This window comes from Papaver somniferum, unplaced genomic scaffold (assembly GCF_003573695.1).
Source record: "Papaver somniferum cultivar HN1 unplaced genomic scaffold, ASM357369v1 unplaced-scaffold_19, whole genome shotgun sequence".
NCBI lineage: Eukaryota > Viridiplantae > Streptophyta > Magnoliopsida > Ranunculales > Papaveraceae > Papaver > Papaver somniferum.
In genome coordinates this window covers 16291031-16310492 of record NW_020628818.1, presented here as the reverse complement: position 1 = coordinate 16310492, position 19462 = coordinate 16291031, and the positions used below count along the sequence as shown (strand labels likewise).

The 19462-nt window shown below is 40.1% G+C and overlaps 1 protein-coding gene across 6 annotated transcripts; it reads left to right on the top strand.

Moving 5' to 3' along the window:
* Positions 1-1181: 1181 nt before the first annotated feature.
* On the top strand, positions 1182-18714 carry LOC113338658 (chromatin structure-remodeling complex protein SYD-like). 6 transcript variants are annotated; one of them, XM_026584034.1, is made up of 33 exons: positions 1182-1485; positions 1578-1639; positions 1772-3161; positions 3796-3947; positions 4030-4094; positions 4174-5261; positions 5682-5779; positions 5899-6084; positions 6269-6449; positions 6531-6725; positions 6807-6850; positions 7256-7312; positions 7501-7597; positions 7672-7844; positions 7946-8159; positions 8280-8405; positions 8503-8592; positions 9250-9366; positions 9531-9611; positions 9708-9815; positions 10125-10294; positions 10405-10483; positions 10567-10641; positions 10797-10894; positions 11013-11120; positions 11327-11384; positions 11490-11705; positions 11801-12815; positions 12888-14417; positions 14548-15504; positions 15628-16596; positions 16688-17650; positions 17781-18714. In XM_026584034.1, the coding sequence occupies exons 1-33, from the start codon at positions 1381-1383 to the stop codon at positions 18548-18550; spliced, it is 11637 nt and encodes a 3878-aa protein (XP_026439819.1). In that variant the 5' UTR covers positions 1182-1380; the 3' UTR covers positions 18551-18714. The 6 variants fall into 6 exon arrangements, with proteins under 6 accessions (XP_026439819.1, XP_026439821.1, XP_026439820.1 ...); XM_026584036.1 differs by having other exon boundaries at positions 11801-14417; positions 16688-17056; positions 17174-17650; XM_026584035.1 differs by having other exon boundaries at positions 11801-14417; positions 16688-17056; positions 17138-17650.
* The last annotated feature ends 748 nt before the right edge of the window (positions 18715-19462 follow it).

Sequence of the window (19462 nt, the reverse complement as noted above, 5' to 3'; positions counted from 1 at the left end):
AAGATTTATCTTCTCGGTTTCAAGATTAATTGCAACCGTTGATTGCTGAAAAAGGCCCATGCATAACCATCAAATTGGGCAAAACACATTTGTTTTTGTAAGATAGATTTCTAGTATACAATTAGTTAAGTCCCATATTAGGATAGAAGATGTAGTTGAGAATCGAACATCACTGCATTCTATCGTTTGAAGTCTAAGATCAACCGAAGTGATAAGATTCTGGGAATACCTATATGAATAACTGCAATTGCACATAGTCTAACTAGAAGACAGAAGCAAGTACGAGTCGAACCCTCATGGAGCGGTGAAAATACCGTAATCAATATGTTTAATAAACTAACGAGAAACAATATTTTTGGATTTTTGGAACTAAAAACGAAATAATAAAGTTAAACTAATAAAATAGATCGTAGAGAAAGACGGTAACCAAGGTTTTATGGTATCCACCACTATTTCCATTCAATTAATGAAACGAAACATAATTCATGAATATTTATTCTTCGTTCTATAGACATCACCTATTATATGTATTAGAGTCGCAAATATCACTGGTATACCCTAAGCATGGCACATCAAAGACTAAATCCAAGCATGAACCATCAAATTGCATCAGCGAGAAAATCATGCGAAACTTCATGATCCACCTTGTATTCGAAAATTACACGACAACCCAATTTTTGGAACCCTTCTCCCTTTCCCATTTTACACCATCGCATAGTCCCATCATATTTTTTGATACGATCATCGCGGAATCCGAACCTCTAACCTATAATATGAGGGTTCAACGTTGGATACCAGAAGCATAAGTGCTTTTGCTTTTCATGAAGCAGGAGTCAGAAACAAAACTATTTTGCTGATCTTTCTTCTTGTAGAAATAGTTATGAAATAATATTATCAAACTGACTTTTGATTTTTTTTACTTTCAGAAGTAAAAAAAAACAGCATTAATGTGCATCCAAGCCCTCTTTAAACTTTACTTCCATAATCTCAAGTCCACACTATTCGACAACTCAAATCTAACCACTAACTTATAACCCCATAGAAGTCAACTGAGTTAGATGTACACGTATCTAATCATAATCCTGCTTACGACGTATGCTATCATGGTCTCGAGTCAGTATTCCCCATTTTAGCTCATTTTTTCATCTCCTTCGTCATTTCTTCCTTTTTTTCTTCATCAACACCATAACTGAGGTCGGGAGAAAGCTTCTCCGCGACCATTCTCAAGGTTCATTTGAGCTCTAATTTCTACAAACAAACCCTAACAAAATTCAGGTTCTATAAGCTTCGATCTCTACTTTTAGGGTTACCCAATAAAACCCTAAATTATTTCATACTGGAAAATGTGATTTACAACCCTGAAATTGTTGCTTTGATAATATGGCGGCTTCACAGCATGTGGAAATTGAGGCAGCTAAGTTCTTACAAAAGTTAATTCATGAATCTAAAGATGAGCCAGCCAAATTGGCTACAAAATTACATGTGGTAAGTAAATTTTAGTACTAGAATAAGTTTGTTTCACTGATGTCGATGATAGATTAACTAAAGTACTAAACTAATTTTTCAATGGTTATTAGATATGTCAGCATATGAAGGCGAGTGGGAAAGAACACTCGTTGCCGTATCAAGTAATATCCAGGTAATTATTTTATTCGACCTGTATTGGGTGTTGCATTTGCTGCAGAACTAAAGTAATTAAGTGTAGATGAGTTAGAAATTGCTTATGATAGGGTTGTTAGTGATAGGGTTCTTTTGTTTTTCTTCATGTTAGGGCAATGGAAACTGTTGTGAATCAGCATGGACTTGATATCGAGGCTGTCAAAGCGGCTCGTCTTCCTACAACTGGTGGACCTCAAATTGGGGAGGATTCCGGAAATGCTTCAAGGTCGGATGCACCTGACAGTATGACACCTGCAGGTGGCAGTGGCATGCCGTTTAGAGGTGTACCAGTTGGTGGTGCATGGAATGCAGGAGGATCAAGTAGTAAAATTAAGGAAGAAGTGTACGCTGGTACTCCAATGCAGAGTGTTGGGGCTTTTAGAGATTCTAGACCAGGTTTAGCTGATAATGAGGTTATGAATCCCAATAAACCACCTGTTGGACCAAATAGGGTAGGCAGTGGTGGGCATGAGTTTTATCAAGGACCTGTATCTCAGAGGAGTGGTAGTTTGTATGATCACGAAAGTCCGTCTAGTCTAGACACTAGATCCGGGAACTCCCAAGAAAGGGTTGACACTGTAAAATTAGACAAACAGGGAAGACCAAAAGAACCCAAAAAAGCCGCCACTAAGAGAAAGAGGGCAGGTGCAACAAGTGCAGATGTGAATCCTGACAGCCCTCAAAAATTAGATACTCCCAACGCTGGAGCTAAATCAAGAAAGGGTAAAGTCACCAATCAAGAACATGCTCTGGTAAATCCTGGTCAGGATAGTGGTCCCATGGAGCATTTGTCTTCAGCATCAAGTGGTATGGAATCTTTACCTAGAGCAAAGCAAGAGAGTCAGATTTCGAATGTAAATCTTTCTGAGGGTGACGGTTCTGCTTATGGTGTCGCGGGACAACAGAAAGGAGGTTTTGTTCAGGGTAGAAATGATCCTTCCAGTACTAGGAATGTTTGGGATCAATTTAAAACCGGTTTGTTGCCAGATAACTCCCAGCTTTCCAGGTTTGCACCTACTGGTGCTGCATGTGTTTTGACAGCAGATGCTACTGCTGCTCAGTCTGCAGTTCCATCTCTTGGTTCAAGTAAGGAGAACCCTCAAGGTATGAGTGTAATTTCTGGTGGTTATAGCAAGGCTCAAGTAGGAGTGCCGGGAAATTTTGGTTCATATGCTACAATCAAAACAGGTTTCCCTGCTTCTGTTCAACATAACAATACTTCCTTCGATAATTATGAAATGGCCTTGAAGTTGCTCAAGGAGCGGGGTGTGGATCCAGAATTGGCCTCGAAGATGCTTAAGGAGAGGGGTTTAGAACCTTCTGGTTCTCAGTTCCTTGGGAAAGGCAAAGACATGGCATCTATGGACACTGCTGTTAAATCTTCCTCGGTCGAGCCCACTTCTAGTAGAGGTGCAACAGATTCGGAACATAGGAAGTCTGCACTCATGAACGATTCAGAATCTAATATCTCTGAGAAAGCGCTGGAAGCTCAGTTTGATCAGGTACTTCTTTTCTCTTCATTCGTGGTTTTACTTCTTTGCACAAGTGGAGTATCACAATTGAAGGGGAGGTTGAGTAAAAGAAAAGTATGATGAATGAGTCAGTTTATGCAGTTTCTATCCTACATCAATTCAGGTTATGGAAAGTCATGAATTAGTCACAGGCATCATTCAGCCTCTTCCTATTCCCATTGCATTTAATTTTTCGAATTCTCGCGATGAATGCTTGTATTCTCATCCTATGGCTGATGGCCACTACGTTTTGTCTATCTCGGACTCACCACAAAATGCCAATTTTGTAACTCACTGATAATTTTTACAGCTCAAATGTTTGTCTATTATATTTGCTGTGTTTAGGTATATTTTGAATCACGTCTTTGAACTGAACATCGCCAATCGTTTTTGTAATTCATGCTTTCAAGAATCTAAAGTTTGATCTAGAGTAGGCTTCTCTTGACTTTTAGTCTAATTGCTGTATCCTGTATGCATGTTTACCTGCATTGAGTCCACTTTCAAGTAATTTCTTGTTGGATCCTTGGCCTTTATGCATTGTGCAGTTAGTACTTCTTTTATAGTTAAAACTCTTGCTTTGGGTTAGTTGTACTTTTTCTCTGCTAACAAAGGTGGTTGTTTTCAGCAAGGAAGTGGATCTCAGGGACCACAGAGTAAAGAGAACGTAGATACAGCAAAAGCTCCCACTTTTCATCCTCCTGTCTCGTCTGGCATGCCATTCAAGGAACACCATTTGAAACAACTCAGAGCCCAGTGCCTTGTCTTTTTGGCTTTCAGGCATGCATGTTCTCACAATTATGGTTTTAAGGCATTCCAGATTATGAAAGTATGTATTTAAATAGTTATATATTGCTTGCAGAAACGGCCTGATGCCAAGGAAACTCCATCTCGATATCGCACTTGGAGAGCCAAATCCAAGAGAAGGCAAGTACAGTGGACAGTTATTTGTATTTCTCTTATCTGTGTATATGTGTTCTTATTTGATTTACTTTTTCTGCAATAGGTGGTGGCAGTGATGGAACACGCAATGAGCAAAGCGAAAGCAAAGGGAAAGAGATATCTGTAAAAGAGCCAAGCAGTGGTAATGAAGCCACAGCTGTACTCGGAAGACCTAGTGATATGAGTGAAAGAACTCTTCCTGGTTCCTCGTCTAGTGGAATCCCAACAGAGACAGAAACCACTTCAATGGACACAGATAAATTTCAGAAAGGGAACAAGGGTCCTCCCACTGATAGCTCTGCAGCAACAGAAGAAAGGAATCACCTTCTGCCTGCAAGAAGAAACCTGGAGACAGAAATGAATATCCAGGAAGAATCAGATTCTCAAGCAACTCTAGCTATGACTTCTGCGGCTATGTCTGTGATGAATAGTGGGATAACTTTGCCCAAGATGAATCCCGACAGGGATGATATTGGGAATGGTCAACAACAGATTGGGAGGTTGAACCACTTATCCTCTTCTATATTGGGAATGAATCAGCAGCTAAAGAGAGAAATGGCTAGTTTGACTGGGACACGCAATCAAAACGAGGTTTCAGTAAATGCATTATCACCCTCCGTATTTCATCACCCACCAATGCCCCAAAGAACAGATTATTCTTCAAATCATCCTCAACTTCTTGGTGACCGAGAGAGAGGAAATAATGTGCTCAGGTCAGAGCCTTCATATGTGCAAGCAAGTTTGCATGTTGATAGATACCCTTCTACATTTTCAGGAAAAGAGGCGAGCAAAACTAATTCAGGAAAAGATGTTGAACATTCAAGGGATGTCAGTGTTATCCGGACACATGGATCTCAGGGTGAGAACCATGTTTCCGACCCTCAAAAGCATTTAAATTATGATAGGCATCAGATGGTTTCCGCGAACAATACACAAAACTATGGAAATCCAGGTATGGTGCTGGAAAGATCTATGGAGGTAGGCGAAGAAAACAAATCAATTTATACAGATATCACAATGTCCCCAAAGTACACTACCTCAGAGAAATGGATTATGGATCATCAGAAAAGAAAGCTTAATGAAGAACGAAATTGGGCTATCAAGCAGAGGAAGACAGAGGAAAGAATGGCTGTATGTTTCAACAAGTTAAAGGTGGGTTACAAATTTTTGTTAGGCCTAGTGTTTATCATTTTATCTACTTTATTCTTGCAGTCATTAACTTTGTTAGATTTATATACTTAGGCAAAAAGGATGGACAATAATCTATGTTTATGTCAGTATCAGCTACTCCCCTCTTTAGCTTCAAAATCTTGTTATCTGAAAGTAAGTCTTCCCATTAAAAAAGAAAAGAAAAGAAAAGAAAAGAAAGTATTATTATGGTACCTCAGGTATTTTGAGTTTGTAGTCTGTAGTTTATGGTCGCCACTATGCAGTGTAGACCACTTTATTTTCCTTGCCGGATCTTCACTGGTTAATACTTCGAAGAAAATGACTACATAAATTTATGGGTCGAGATGTTTTTTGTGGGCAGTCAAGGTTGAGTTTTTTCTTTGTTTTCTTTTGTTTTTGCAGGAGGTTGTGAGTTCCTCTGATGATATTTCCACCAAGACAAAAAGTGTGATTGAACTGAAGAAGCTTCAGCTGCTTCAGCTTCAACGGCGATTGCGGAGGTAAAGATCTCTTGCGTCAGCCTCTAACTTGCATGGAAGCAGATATTTTTGTGTATTATCATTATTTTTTTTCCAACACATTGATTTTTCTGCCAAAATTGATATTCTTTTCTGTGCAGGGAATTTGCCCATGATTTCTTCAAGCCTAATACTTCCGAAATTGAACGTCTTAAGACATTTAAGAAACATAAACATGGAAGGCGAGTCAAACAACTCGAGAAATTTGAACAAAAAATGAAGGAGGAGCGGCAAAAGAGGATTCGTGAGAGGCAAAAGGAGTTCTTCAGTGAAATTGAAGTTCACAAGTATGTATTTGGTTTTGTCTGCTCTTTTTCTCTTTACTTTTCTTCTTCATTGCCAAGATTTGGATAGTCTTAGTCTGGTGGAACTGATTATTATCTGGTGGAACTTCTTCTTCTGATAAAATAATATGCTGCATCTATATGAGAACAACTATTTGTCATCTGGTTTGTTTATTTACATTTATAGGGAGAGACTGGAAGACTGGTTTAAAATTAAGAGAGAGAGATGGAAGGGTTTCAATAAGTATGTAAAGGAGTTCCATAAGAAGAAAGAGCGAATACATCGTGAGAAGATTGACAGAATCCAGCGCGAGAAGATTAATTTGTTGAAGAACAATGATGTGGAGGGGTATCTGCGAATGGTTCAGGTGAAGTTAGATTTCCCATTTTAGTTACTTAGGGAGGTTTGCGCTTCTTATTGGTTTGCTTACTAATGTCGTATCATACAGGATGCCAAGTCAGATCGTGTTAAACAACTTCTCAAGGAAACTGAAAAATATCTTCAGAAGCTGGGATCCAAAGTGCAGGAGTCAAAGGCCCTTGCAAGGCAGTTTGAGGTGGAAATGGATGAGAACCGGGCTTCACCCGTTGTTGAGAAGAATGAGGTTGCAGTTGAGAATGAAGATGAAAATGACCAGGCAGAGGTATGCTAATTCTATTCTGGATTTTGTAGTGTTTCCTTTCTTGACGTTTTGATCTTACTTTTGGTAATTCATATTTTGCAGCATTATCTGGAAAGCAATCAGAAGTACTATTTGATGGCTCACAGGTACAGGGTACACCTTACTTTCTTGTATTGTATAAGCCTTACTTTCTTGGTAGGTCTGATCTTTGATGCCTTACTTTCTCGGTAAGTATGATCTTTGATACAGGATACACCTTACTTCTTGGTATTGTATAATTTTTGATGTAATATAAGGCGTGACTCAGAAGACATAAGTTCGTTTGTTCACTTCCTAGAATATGTTTTTTGCTTTAGATTTATAACACAGCTTTACTTCTTAGTTTTGCTAAATTCTTTTCCCTTTTCCTTATTCTCAAGAAAATTGGGGCTTTCCTATTGTTGCTCATTAAAGAACTGGATTCTAGTAATTCTTTTTTTATATTCTTTCCATTATAATCAGTACGTTATTATCAAGGAAATATGAAAATTGCTGAATATTCTTGTCTGCAGCATAAAAGAGAGCATAGCGGAGCAGCCAGCATCTCTTCAAGGTGGAAAACTAAGAGAGTAAGTTATTCTGTCTTTTAGCTGCCCCTGCTTTCTTCTAACTAAAGGGTCTTTTTTTTCTCCTCCTATTTGTTTGTATTGTTACAAGTGTGACAGTGGGATAATCAGTAAAAAACTTTATTATCCAGGATTTATCTGATTTTGTAACTACCCAAAGGATTTCATAATTCTAAATTGCATTTTCGCAGGTACCAAATGAATGGTTTGCGTTGGTTGGTTTCTCTATACAATAATCATCTGAATGGAATACTTGCTGATGAAATGGGCTTGGGTAAAACTGTCCAGGTATGAGATGAATTTGGAAAGCATAGCGCTGGATCTCTGTGCAAGAGGAATCTTATAGTTTGTGTTTTGTGTAGGTTATCTCTTTGATATGTTACCTAATGGAGACGAAAAATGACAGAGGACCATTTTTGGTGGTAGTACCGTCATCTGTTCTATCAGGATGGGTTTCAGAACTCACTTTCTGGGCCCCTAGTATTATCAAAATTGCTTATGCTGGGCCTCCTGAAGAGCGGCGTAAATTATTTAAGTAATGACATATCAGTGTTTGAAATGTTCTTTCTTTCTTCACAAGACGACAGTACTTTTTATTTTTGGTAGCTACAACTAACTGGGTTTCTGTTACTACAGAGAAAGGATAGTTCAACAAAAATTTAATGTCCTTTTGACAACTTACGAGTACTTGATGAACAAGCATGATAGGCCAAAACTAAGCAAAATTCAGTGGCACTATGTTATAATTGATGAAGGTCATCGAATAAAGAATGCATCCTGCAAACTGAACGCTGATTTAAAGCATTACAAGAGCGCTCATAGATTACTGTTGACTGGAACTCCACTACAGGTCGCTTCCTGTCTTTATTTAATTTTTTTGTACTTCTTTTTTGCTTATAGTCCTAGATTTTCCATCTAAGAAATGTAGATTCCTGAGTTTGAACTTGGAGACCCTTATTAAATGATGTAGAATAACCTTGAAGAGTTATGGGCCCTGCTTAACTTCTTGTTGCCGAGCATTTTCAACTCATCGGATGACTTTTCCCAGTGGTTCAACAAACCATTTGAGAGTGGTGTTGATACTTCTCCTGATGATGTAAGCTTTTCTTGTTCTTGTCTTCTATTATGATCCAGTTGTCTCCTTAAATACGTTTCTGAGACTGATGCCACTTTTCCTGCTCATAAATGAATAGGCTTTACTGTCAGAGGAAGAGAATCTCTTGATTATTAATCGCCTTCACCAAGTTCTTCGGCCTTTTGTGCTTCGGAGGCTGAAACACAAGGTTTGTAAATGATGTTTTTTTTTACAAGTCGACAGTTTTCCATTTGTCCTTACGAAATTACTGAAAAACTAATAACCTATGAAGTAGTGGTTCTGCCTAAGCAAATAAGCACTAACTAACGCTCCATTAGTTCTTATTCATTTGCTTATGCCTAACATGCCAACTGTGGGATTTGTTTTTTTGCATCATCAATATGAAAGGTTCATTCAACTTGCTAGATATTTTAAGTATTTTGTGGAAAAAATTTCGTTCTGCGAGCAATGTGTGATACCTTTGACCTGGGCCCAGCATTATCTAGTAGCCCATTGGTTACCAGCTATTTTCTGCCCATTGGTTATCTATTTTAAGTATTATCTAGTTTCATTGATGGAAGCGTTTACCATGTAGCGTGGTAAGAGTTGGCCTTGAATCCCAGCCGTTGCTTTGCGTAGTTAGCGAAGTCTTCCAAGGAAGAGATCGAGTGTCCATCAAACACTTCATTATTAACTAACTTTTGAGAAAAGATTATGATTTTTATATCATGTTTTTAGTATTTCACTTTAAATTCTGGTTTGAAGTTACTATTGCAAAATACCCGATGCTTGTTTGCTGTGTCTCAACTTATGAAAATTCTAAGAACCTCCTAATATGATCTTTTTCATTCTCAAATTGTAATAGGTTGAACATGAATTGCCTGAGAAGATCGAAAGGCTTGTAAGATGTGAATCTTCCGCATATCAAAAGCTTCTGATGAAACGAGTTGAGGACAATCTTGGCTGCATCGGAAATTCCAAGGTCAACTCCTACACTTCTGCTTTAATGTTTTTGATCAGTTTGTATTTGGCATTTTTAGATTTTCCGAGTCTGTGCAAGTAAAATTTATATCTTCGTAGTCTTGTTAGTTTTACCTATTTATTCTTTTAATAACCTATCCTGGCCTATTCACGATGTACAAGCAGGGTCGTTCCGTGCACAATTCTGTTATGGAACTCCGGAATATATGCAATCATCCTTATATCAGTCAGCTTCATGCAGAACAGGTGGGTTTGTGTTATTTATTTTTTTTTGATAAAATTTAGCTTGATTCATAATTATTTATTTTTGGCTTGTGTTTTCAATCCGCTCTTCATTCGTAGGTTGATAGTCTTGTACCTAGACATTATCTGCCACCCATTGTGAGGCTCTGTGGAAAGCTGGAGATGTTAGATCGATTGCTTCCAAAGCTGAAAGCAACTGATCATCGGGTATGTAATACTGCATGTCTTTATATGCAGGCCAATTAGCAAATGCTTTTCCATTACTGGCATGCACCTCCTATGATATCTTCCTTGTCAGCATTGTACTAGTTATTTCTATGACCATTAAATACTGCAGTTACATGGACAATCACTACATTGTGTTTGTTTATCTTGTATCCAGAGTAGAGACTTTAAATAGAGTAGAGACTTTAAATTTGAGATGTGAAAGCTTAGACATTGTCTGTTTGCAATCTTACAAAAACGTATCTGTGTTGGGAGAGCTAATTAAGAGGATCTGGAACTATAAATATGCAGGTTCTGTTTTTCTCTACAATGACCAGGCTGCTTGACGTTATGGAGGAATATCTCCGCTGGAAACGCTACAGGTATCTTAGGTTAGATGGACACACGACCGGAGGTGATCGTGGAGCCCTTATTGATGAATTCAATCGACCAGATTCTCCTGCTTTCATATTTTTATTGAGGTACTTGTACTTTCAGATGTTTCCATTCTGTGTATATATATATATACACACACATACATACATACATATCTTTTTTTTTACGTCCTAATATTTTCTCTTTGTGTTGGTAGTATTCGTGCTGGAGGTGTTGGAGTAAATCTGCAAGCCGCTGATACTGTCATTATATTTGACACTGATTGGAATCCTCAGGCAAGAATCTTTCAAGATTTATCATATTTTTAATCGGACTTGATTTCAGTTCAACAGACATTTGATTCGTGGTGTTCTCCTAGGTTGACCTGCAAGCACAGGCAAGAGCTCATAGGATTGGTCAGAAGAAGGACGTGCTTGTTTTGCGTATGGAAACTGTAAGTACTTTATATTGATATGGAATGTATTATGTCATCAATATGTATATTGTCGATAGGGACACTGACACTGTAATGGTATATAAATTCGATGTTATATGCAAATCATGGACTGGTTTTGCTTTGTTGCTAACTGCTATTGTTTCATGAAAAAGGTGCATAGTGTGGAGGAACATGTTAGAGCTGCAGCGGAGCACAAATTGGGAGTTGCCAATCAGAGTATAACTGCTGGATTTTTTGATAACCACACTAGGTACATTTGTGCTCTCTTATACACTTTTGAGCATCTTGATCTTAAAAGAGGGCCAGAATATGGAACTGTATCTCTGATTATTGCCAGCTGAAGTATTTGTACTGTTATTCTCTTACAGTGCCGAAGATCGAAGGGAATATTTGGAGTCTCTTCTGAGAGAGTGTAAGAAAGAAGAGTCCGCCTCTGTGTTAGATGATGATGCTCTTAATGATCTCTTAGCTCGCAGGTATCTAGTTTCATTTCAATTTATTTATGGTCTCATTTTCTATTCCGTCCTTCATGGGTAGTATAGTTGTTATGAGGACAAATTCTCATCTTCAGTTGATGTTTGGATCAAACATCTGCTTTGATTTAAGTACACTAGTCTTCTTGTGTTCTCATTTTTAATTTTGTTCGTCGAAGCTTAATCATGCATGTATTGTGATCTGCCAGTGAGTCTGAAATTGAAACATTTGAGTTGATTGACAAACAAAGGCAAGAGGAAGAGGCGGTAAGTTTTTAAGTTTTGTTTCTTTTCTCATTTGTTTTCCTTACATTGGCGTCCTTGTTGGTCATATATTTGCTGTTCTGATAGTGTAACCTTTAATCACGACAGATCGTGTGGCAGAAGTTGGTACATGGATCGGAAAAAGCCGACCCTACGGCTTGCCTCCCAATGCCATCACGTCTAGTTACGGATGAAGACTTGAAGGCATTTGTTGAGGCTATGCAAGCGTATGAGGATGCTAATGCAGGTTTGAAGCGGAAAAGTGAATACACTGCTGGGGGTCTTGATACACAGTATTATGGGAGGGGGAAAAGAGCAAGAGAGGTTGGTCATTTATAGAATACAGTTGCAGCCAGGAAGAAGAATTCTGTATCATAGAAGTTCTCTAATTCGTCTGTTTTTTCTTTTTTCTATCTCAGGTAAGGTCTTATGAAGATCAAATGACTGAAGAAGAATTTGAGAAAATGTGTCAAGTTGACCCTCCTGACTCCCCCGAATTCAAGGATGACACCGAGGACTCGAGAATGGGAAATGCGGACACGACCAAAGTGCTCCCCGATGTTACAGAGCTGTTACCCAATCCTCCAACACTACAACCTCAGCCAACAGAAACACTGCAACTGCAATCACCATTACCAGTAGCAACACCATCACCTCACTCTCTTCACCCTACAGAAACACCATCACCTGCATCTCTACATATTGTAGCAGCTCCACCACAGCCTTCAACGACCGTAACACTACCACCTCTACCCAAAGAGATACCAATCTCGGTAGTAACACCTGAACCGACAGTGGCGACGGTGCTACTATCACCACTATCAATACATCCAGCAACCTCCACAGCAGCAGTATCGCCACCTCCACCACAACCTCCAGTCCAGATGACTGTGCAACACCCTAAGCAACAGCCGTCACGACGTGGACGTGGAAGGCCAAAGAGAGCAGCAACGGTGGCTGTTCCAGCAGTACCCTCTACTGTCAATACAGCGGATATGGGATCGCAGGGCGCTCCAAGTCTGTCCCCTACTGCACCCCCTGGCTTTGAAACTCCACCGGGCTATGCTATTGTCAAAGATGTGGCTGGATCCTCATCAACCGAATTTGTTAAAGGTGCGGTTCCTGCTTCCGTAACCCCTGTTGCGGTCCCTTCTGTTCTGACACAAGCCAAGGGTAGGAAAATTCAAAGAGAATCTGGTACACCTCGAAGCCGTGCAAAGAAACAGACTCCTCTGGCTCCAGCTACTTTACCAGAAATAATTCCTAGTTCAGCAATTTCAAAGGAGAGTGGTATTGCCTCAGATATAATTAAGTCTTCTGGTGCCTCAGATGTACCTACTGCCGCAGATACTGTCGATAGCCCACTTTCAAGGGTCCAAAGTGGATCTGGTACACCTCGAAGCCGTGCAAAGAAACAGACTCCTCCGACACCAGGTACTTTACCGGAAATAATTTCTGCTTCAGCAATTTCGAAGGAGAGTATAACTAAGTCATCTGGTGCCTCAGATGTACCTACTGTGACGGATGCTGTCGATAGCCCACTTTCAAGGGTCCAAAGTGGATCTGGTACACCTCGAAGCCGTGCAAAGAAACAGACTCCTCCGACACCAGGTACTTCACCGGAAATAATTTCTGCTTCAGCAATTTCGAAGGAGAGTATAACTAAGTCATCTGGTGCCTCAGATGTACCTACTGTCACAGATGCTGTTGATAGCCCACTTTCAAGGGTCCAAACTGCAGTTACCATGGCATCAGATAGTTCATCAACTGCCACTATATCCCAAGACAAGCAAGAGTTAGTAAGTGCACAATCTGGAACAAGTGCACCTACTTTAGTCACTTATGAGGTCAATCCAATCGCAGGGCTTCATACGTTGGTTGAATTAGTTCCTGTTTCTCTTCCAATCACATCCCCTGTTCAAGAGAAGCATAAGACTCATATTCCGAAAAGGAAAAAAGTGGAAAAAGTGTGTACCAGTTCTGCGACAAAGCCTGTTATTTCTGAAACTACCAGGCCAGATAGAAACGACAAAATCGAATCTGCAGAATTTGGGAAGGATGATGGTGTGAATGTCAATGTGACAAATGGTTCACAAGAACCCAAGATTGACCAAACATCTACTCCTGTTACGTCTGCGTTGGCACAAGATTTGATGGAGAGGAGAAACCTTCGCATGGGGTCTAAGAATGCTAAGTCAGGGAGGAAACAGAAAACAACCGCCAAACCAGGGTCCCCTGCAGCGCATTTAGTCAAGGAGGATGCTGGAGCTGGTCTCAGTACACCAGTACTAAAGCCACAAAGTGTCTCAGGGGGTCCAAGCAGTTTAAATTTGGAACAACCCGTGGTTCAGCCAGTTAAATCAGTTCCAGCTCAAGAAAATGTGAATTTGATACCTGGTAACAGTACCTCTATACCTGAGCTTCAGAGTACTGCAAGAGAAGCTGTCAGTGCACAAATCAAACCTTCTTTGGTTGAACCCGTTGAATCTGAGGCGCCTCAGTCTAATATGAGCACAGCTGACACACCAAGTATTAGCTCACCCGTGAATCAAAAACCAGCAGTCTCGGTTTCCTCTCGTCAAACTAGATTTTCTGCAGCGAAAGAAAAGGCAAGGGAAGCTCCTGCTGTTAGGCGAGTCCCGAGGAAGAAGGATTTGGCAAGGGCGGCAGCTACTGCAGTCAACACTTCAGGACCCACAACACGGGGCTCCTTAGTTGGTTCACTTGTGGTGGAGAACAGCAGTAAGGCTTTAGAAACCAATATTGCTAAACGCAAAGTGGAACCCGCTACAAAGTCCGACCTGGAGGTTATCACCAAGGAAACATTAGATTATGCAGTCCAGAGCGGGTGTTTATCTGCTTCACCAACAGTGCATATACATGCCTCCAGTTCTACTATCGACGAAATTTCTCCATGTGTACAAGAAGCTGAACAAATCGACACACAACACAAGCTGAAAAACGAGGGTGTTCAGTGTGACAGCAGAAGTGGGGTTGCCCTGGTCAAGCCCGCACTGGATAAAGCTGTAACAGGGGGTACATTATCTCATCTTACAGAGAACATGTAGTCTGATGTGTCATCTTTAAATGCAACTTCTGTATTTGCCAAAGTTTACATGTTAAGTCATTAAATGCGCCTTACTTGCCACTGTATGTTTTTGTGCAGATGATTCTGGCATGCAGATAGATACTAACAAAGATGTGGGGGCGTCTATATCATTGACTGAAAATAGTACTGAAATCTCTGAGGAGCATCATCATCAAGCTGTTGCACCTGTCACGGGAAATGTGAGCAAAGATACCATGGAGGAAAACGGATTGGACAGCTTAGCAACGGACTCCCCAATGGAGGATGTTGTAGATAGTGTTGAAGCTGATGGCAACAAAATTTTAGAAAGAAAGGTTGACTCAACTGTGTCAGATCCTAGAGAGGTTCTCAAAGTTGCAGAAGCAGCGGACTTTCTGATTGTTGTAGAAGATATTTCAAAGGTTGATGTTTCAGAAAGTCAAGAAGTTGCTGGAGCAAATGCCAAGTCACTTATCACCTCTGCTTCTGTTGAGCAAGGCGTTAGTGCTGACATCAGTCAAGATACTGGAACATCAGAAACTCACTGGACTACAAATTCAATGGATGTTCCAGAGCGTGCCGATGTTTATGGAGTTGCTTCAGCAGGAAACGTAAACTCATTATCCACCTCTGTGAATGTGGAAGAAGCTACGGCTGAACATGATGAGGATCTCAAAACAAGAGAAGTGCCTGGCGGATTAACGGCTGTGGATGCTACAACACCCGGCTCCTTAGTTGGTTCGCTTGTGGTGGAGCGCAGCAATAAGGCTGTGGAAACCAATATTACTAAATGCAAAGTGGAAATCGGTACAAAGTCCGACCAGGACTCTAACACCAAGGAAAAAGTAGATTGTGCAGTCCAAAGCGGATGTATATCTTCTTCATCAACAGTGCATATACATGCCTCCAGCTCTACTATAGGAGGAATATCTGCATGTGTACAAGAAGCTGGACAGATTAACACACAACTTAAGCTGAAGAACGAGGGTGTTCAGTGTGGCGGAAGAAGTGGGGTTGTCCTGGTCAAACCAGCACTGGATAAAGCTGTAACAGAGGGTACATTATGTCATCTTACAGAGAATATGTAATCTGCTGTTTCGTCATTAGATGCAACTTCTACATTTGCCAAAGTTTAAGTCATCAAATTATTTTGCCTCATTTGCTGCTGTATGTTTTCAGGTGATTCTGGCACGCAAATAGGTACAAACAAAGAAGTGGGGGCGTCTGTGTCATTGACTGAAAAAAGTACTGTAATCTCTATGGAGCATCATCATCCAGCTGTTGCACCTGTCGTGGAAAATGTGAGCAAGAAAACTATGGAGGAAGACCGATTGGACAGCTTAGCAATGGATTCTTCAATAGAGGATATCGTAGATAGTGCTGAAGCTGATGGCAACAAAACCTTAGAAGGAAATGTTGACTCATCATCCATCTCGACTGCGTCAGATCCTAGAGAGGTTCTCAAAGTTACAGAAGCAACGAACTTTCCGAACGTTTTAGAGGGTATTACAAAGGTTGATGTTCCAGAAAGTCAAGAAGTTGATGGAGGAAATGCCAAGTCACTTATCACCTCTGCTTTTTTAGAGGAAGGCGTTAGAGCTGATATTGGTCATGATACTCAAACATCAGAAACTTACCAGATTACAAATTCAATGGATGTTCCTGAGCGTACTGATGTTTATGGAGTTGCTTCCGCAGGAAACGTAAACACATCATCCACCTCTGTGAATGTGGAAGAAGCTACGGCTGACCATGATGAGGATCTCAGAACGAGAGAAGTGCCTTGCGGATTAGTGGCTGTAGATGGTACAACAAGCTGCTCCTCAGTTGGTTCACTTGTGGTGGAGAGCAGCAGTAAGGATGTAGAAATCAATATTACAGAACCCAAAGTGGAAACTGATACAAAGTCTGATCAAGAGTCTAAAACTGAGGAAAAATTAGATGCTGCAGTCCAGAGCGGGTGTTTATCTGCTCCATCAACATTGCATATACATGCCTCCAGTTCTACTACCGATGGAATTTCTCCAGGTGTACAAGAAGCTGAACAAATCAACACACAGCATAAGCTAAAGAACGAGGGTGTTCAGTGTGACAGCAAAATTGGGGTTGTCCTGGTCAATCCCCCACTGGATAAAGCTGTAACAGAGGGTACATTATCTCATCTTACAGATAACATGTAGTAATCTTAAGTCATTCAATTATTTTGCCTCATTTGCCACTGTATCTTTTTTTTCTCCAGGTGATTTTGGCATGCAAATAGATATAAACAAAGAAGTGGGGGCGTCTATATCATTGACTGAAAATAGTACTGAAATCTCTATGGAGCGTCATCATCAAGCTGTTGCACCTGTCGTGGAAAATGTGAGCAAAGATATCATGGAGGAAGACCGATTAGACAGCTTAGCAACGGATTCTTCAGTGGAGGATGTTGTAGATAGTGCTGAAGCTGATGGCAACAAAATGTTAGAAAGAAGTGTTGACTCATCGTCCATCTCGACTGCCTCAGATCCTAGAGATGTTCTCAAAGTTACAGAAGGGAGGGACTTTCCGAAAGTTGTAGACGATATATCAAAGGTTGATATTTCAGAAAGTCAAGAAGTTGCTGGAGGTAATGCCAAGTTACTTATCACCTCTGTTTCTGTAGAGGAAGGCGTTAGTGCTGACATTGGTCATGATACTCGAACATCAGAAACTCACCAGATTACAAATTCAATGGATGTTCCAGAGCGTGCCGATGTTTATGGAGTTGCTTCAGCAGGAAACGTAAAATCATCATCCACTTCTGTGAATGTGGAAGAAGGTACAGCTGACCATGATGAGGATCTGAAAACAAGAGAAGTGCCTGGCGGATTAATGGCTGTAGATGCTACAACACGCGGCTCCTTAGTTGGTTCACTTGTGGTGGAGAGCATCAATAAGGCTGTAGAAACCAATATTACTAAACGCAAAGTGGAAATCGATACAAAGTCCGATCAGGAGTCTAACACCAAGGAAAAATTAGATTCTGAAGTCCAGAGTGGGTGTTTATCTGCTTCATCAAAATTGCACATACATGCCTCCATTTCTACTATCGATGAAGTTTCTCCATGTGAAGCTGAGCAAATCATCACACAGTATAAGCTGGAGAATGATCTAGTTCAGTGTGACACCAGAAGTGGGGTCGTCCTGGTCAAACCCGCACTGGATAAAGCTGTAACAGAGGGTACATTATCTCATCTTACAAAGAACATGTAGTCTGATGTGTCATCCTTATACGCAACTTCCACATATGCCATAGTTTAGATATTAAGTCATTAAATTATTTTGCCTCAATTGCCACTGTTTTTTGGCAGGTGATTCTGGTATGCAGATAGATACAAGCAAAGATGTGGGGGCGTCTATATCATTGACTGGAAAACGTACTGTCTTAAATGAGCATCACCATCAAGCTGTTGCACCTGTGGTGGAAAATTTGAGCAAAGAAACCATGGAGGAAGACCGATTGGACAGCTTAGCGACGGATTCTCCAATGGTGGATGTTGTAGATAGTGTTGAAGCTGATGCCAACAAATTTTTAGATAGAAATGTTGACCCACCATCCATCTCGACTGTGTTAGATCCTAGAGAAGTTCTCAAAGTTACGGAAGCAACAGACTTTCCGAATGTTGTAGAGGATATTCCTACGGTTGATGTTTCAGAAAGTCAAGAAGTTGCAGGGGGCAATGCCAAGTCACTTATCATCTCTGCTTCTGTTGATGAAGGCGTTAGTGCTGACATTGGCCATGATACTCGAACATCGGACACCCACCAGATTACAAATGCATCAACGGATGTTTTAGAGCGTGCCGAAGTTCATGGAGTTGCTTCAGCAGGAAATGTAAACTCATCGTCCACCTCTGTGAATGTGGAAGAAGCTACAGCTGACCATAATGAGGATCTTCAAACAAGAGAAGTTCCTGGCGGATTGATGGCTGTAGATGTTGCAATGGGGAATGTTGTAGAGGGTGTTGAAGTTGTAACTAATGCTCTTGTAGATACTACAATGGAGGATGTTGAGGGTGTTAAACTTGTAACTAATGCTCCCGTTAAGGAATCATCAGGCAAAGAAGTTTCCGAGACTTGAGAAATCCTAGAATTTTTAGTGTACATAATTTGTCAGAAGCCTAGAAATAATTTTAACGAAAGTATGTGTATTTTTCTGTGTTAAAGAAAATATTTGTCATGCAGCCATTACGACAGTTGTGTTTTGTAACGTGCAGATCTAATGTCCATATACACACATTAAAATCAACCCTCTAAATGATTACACCTGCCCAAAGAGACGGGTGAAAAATCTCTAACAACGGTCTAAATTTCACGACCGGGTACCAAATATTTTCACGATCGGTTACTTCTAAATCAACTGGAAACTCACTTAAAATACCAACAGCTGTAAAGTATAATGCAATGGTAATATCTTTATGGGGTAGGATCTGTTGACATGATTACAGTGACATAATCTTGATATTTTAACGTCATTCTTTTTACCGAATCGACAATGAATTTGAATCTAGTTTTTTGGGGTATGCTCTGTTGATATGGTTACAGTGACATAATCTTGACATATTAGCACCATTTTTTCTACCGAACGACAATGAATTTGAAGCTAATTTTTCGGTGATATGTTTTTCTTATAAGCCTCTACACTCCAACCAAAAAAGAGAGCATTTCGAGATGTATACGACCACCATCTACCATTTTGTATACCAACCGAGGATTATAGATGGCGAAGTTTCGTATTTCAGAATATATTTATTTTTCGTAGGAGTGTAGAGTTTCATACGAGGAACATGTCACCAAAATCTTAACTCCAAGTTCATCGTCATTTAGATTTTTTTTTCAAAAAAAAATGTGCCACCATGTCATGATAATGTCATTCTAACATTGTCGTCGGAGTAGACAATATACAAAGTTAATACAATAGACCCTAAGCTGTATAACGACACAAAAAGAGCATAACTTTTGATATTTCTAACCAAAAAAATCTAATCTTGCA

Bases quoted from the DNA above. Each gene is read 5' to 3' on its own strand.
- LOC113338658 (XM_026584033.1), top strand. From the start codon at position 1,381: ATGGCGGCTTCACAGCATGTGGAAATTGAGGCAGCTAAGTTCTTACAA. The intron at 3,948-4,029 runs GCATGCATGTTC...TATTGCTTGCAG, and splicing joins CTTGTCTTTTTGGCTTTCAG to AAACGGCCTGATGCCAAGGA. The intron at 11,121-11,326 runs GTATCTAGTTTC...GTGATCTGCCAG, and splicing joins AATGATCTCTTAGCTCGCAG to TGAGTCTGAAATTGAAACAT.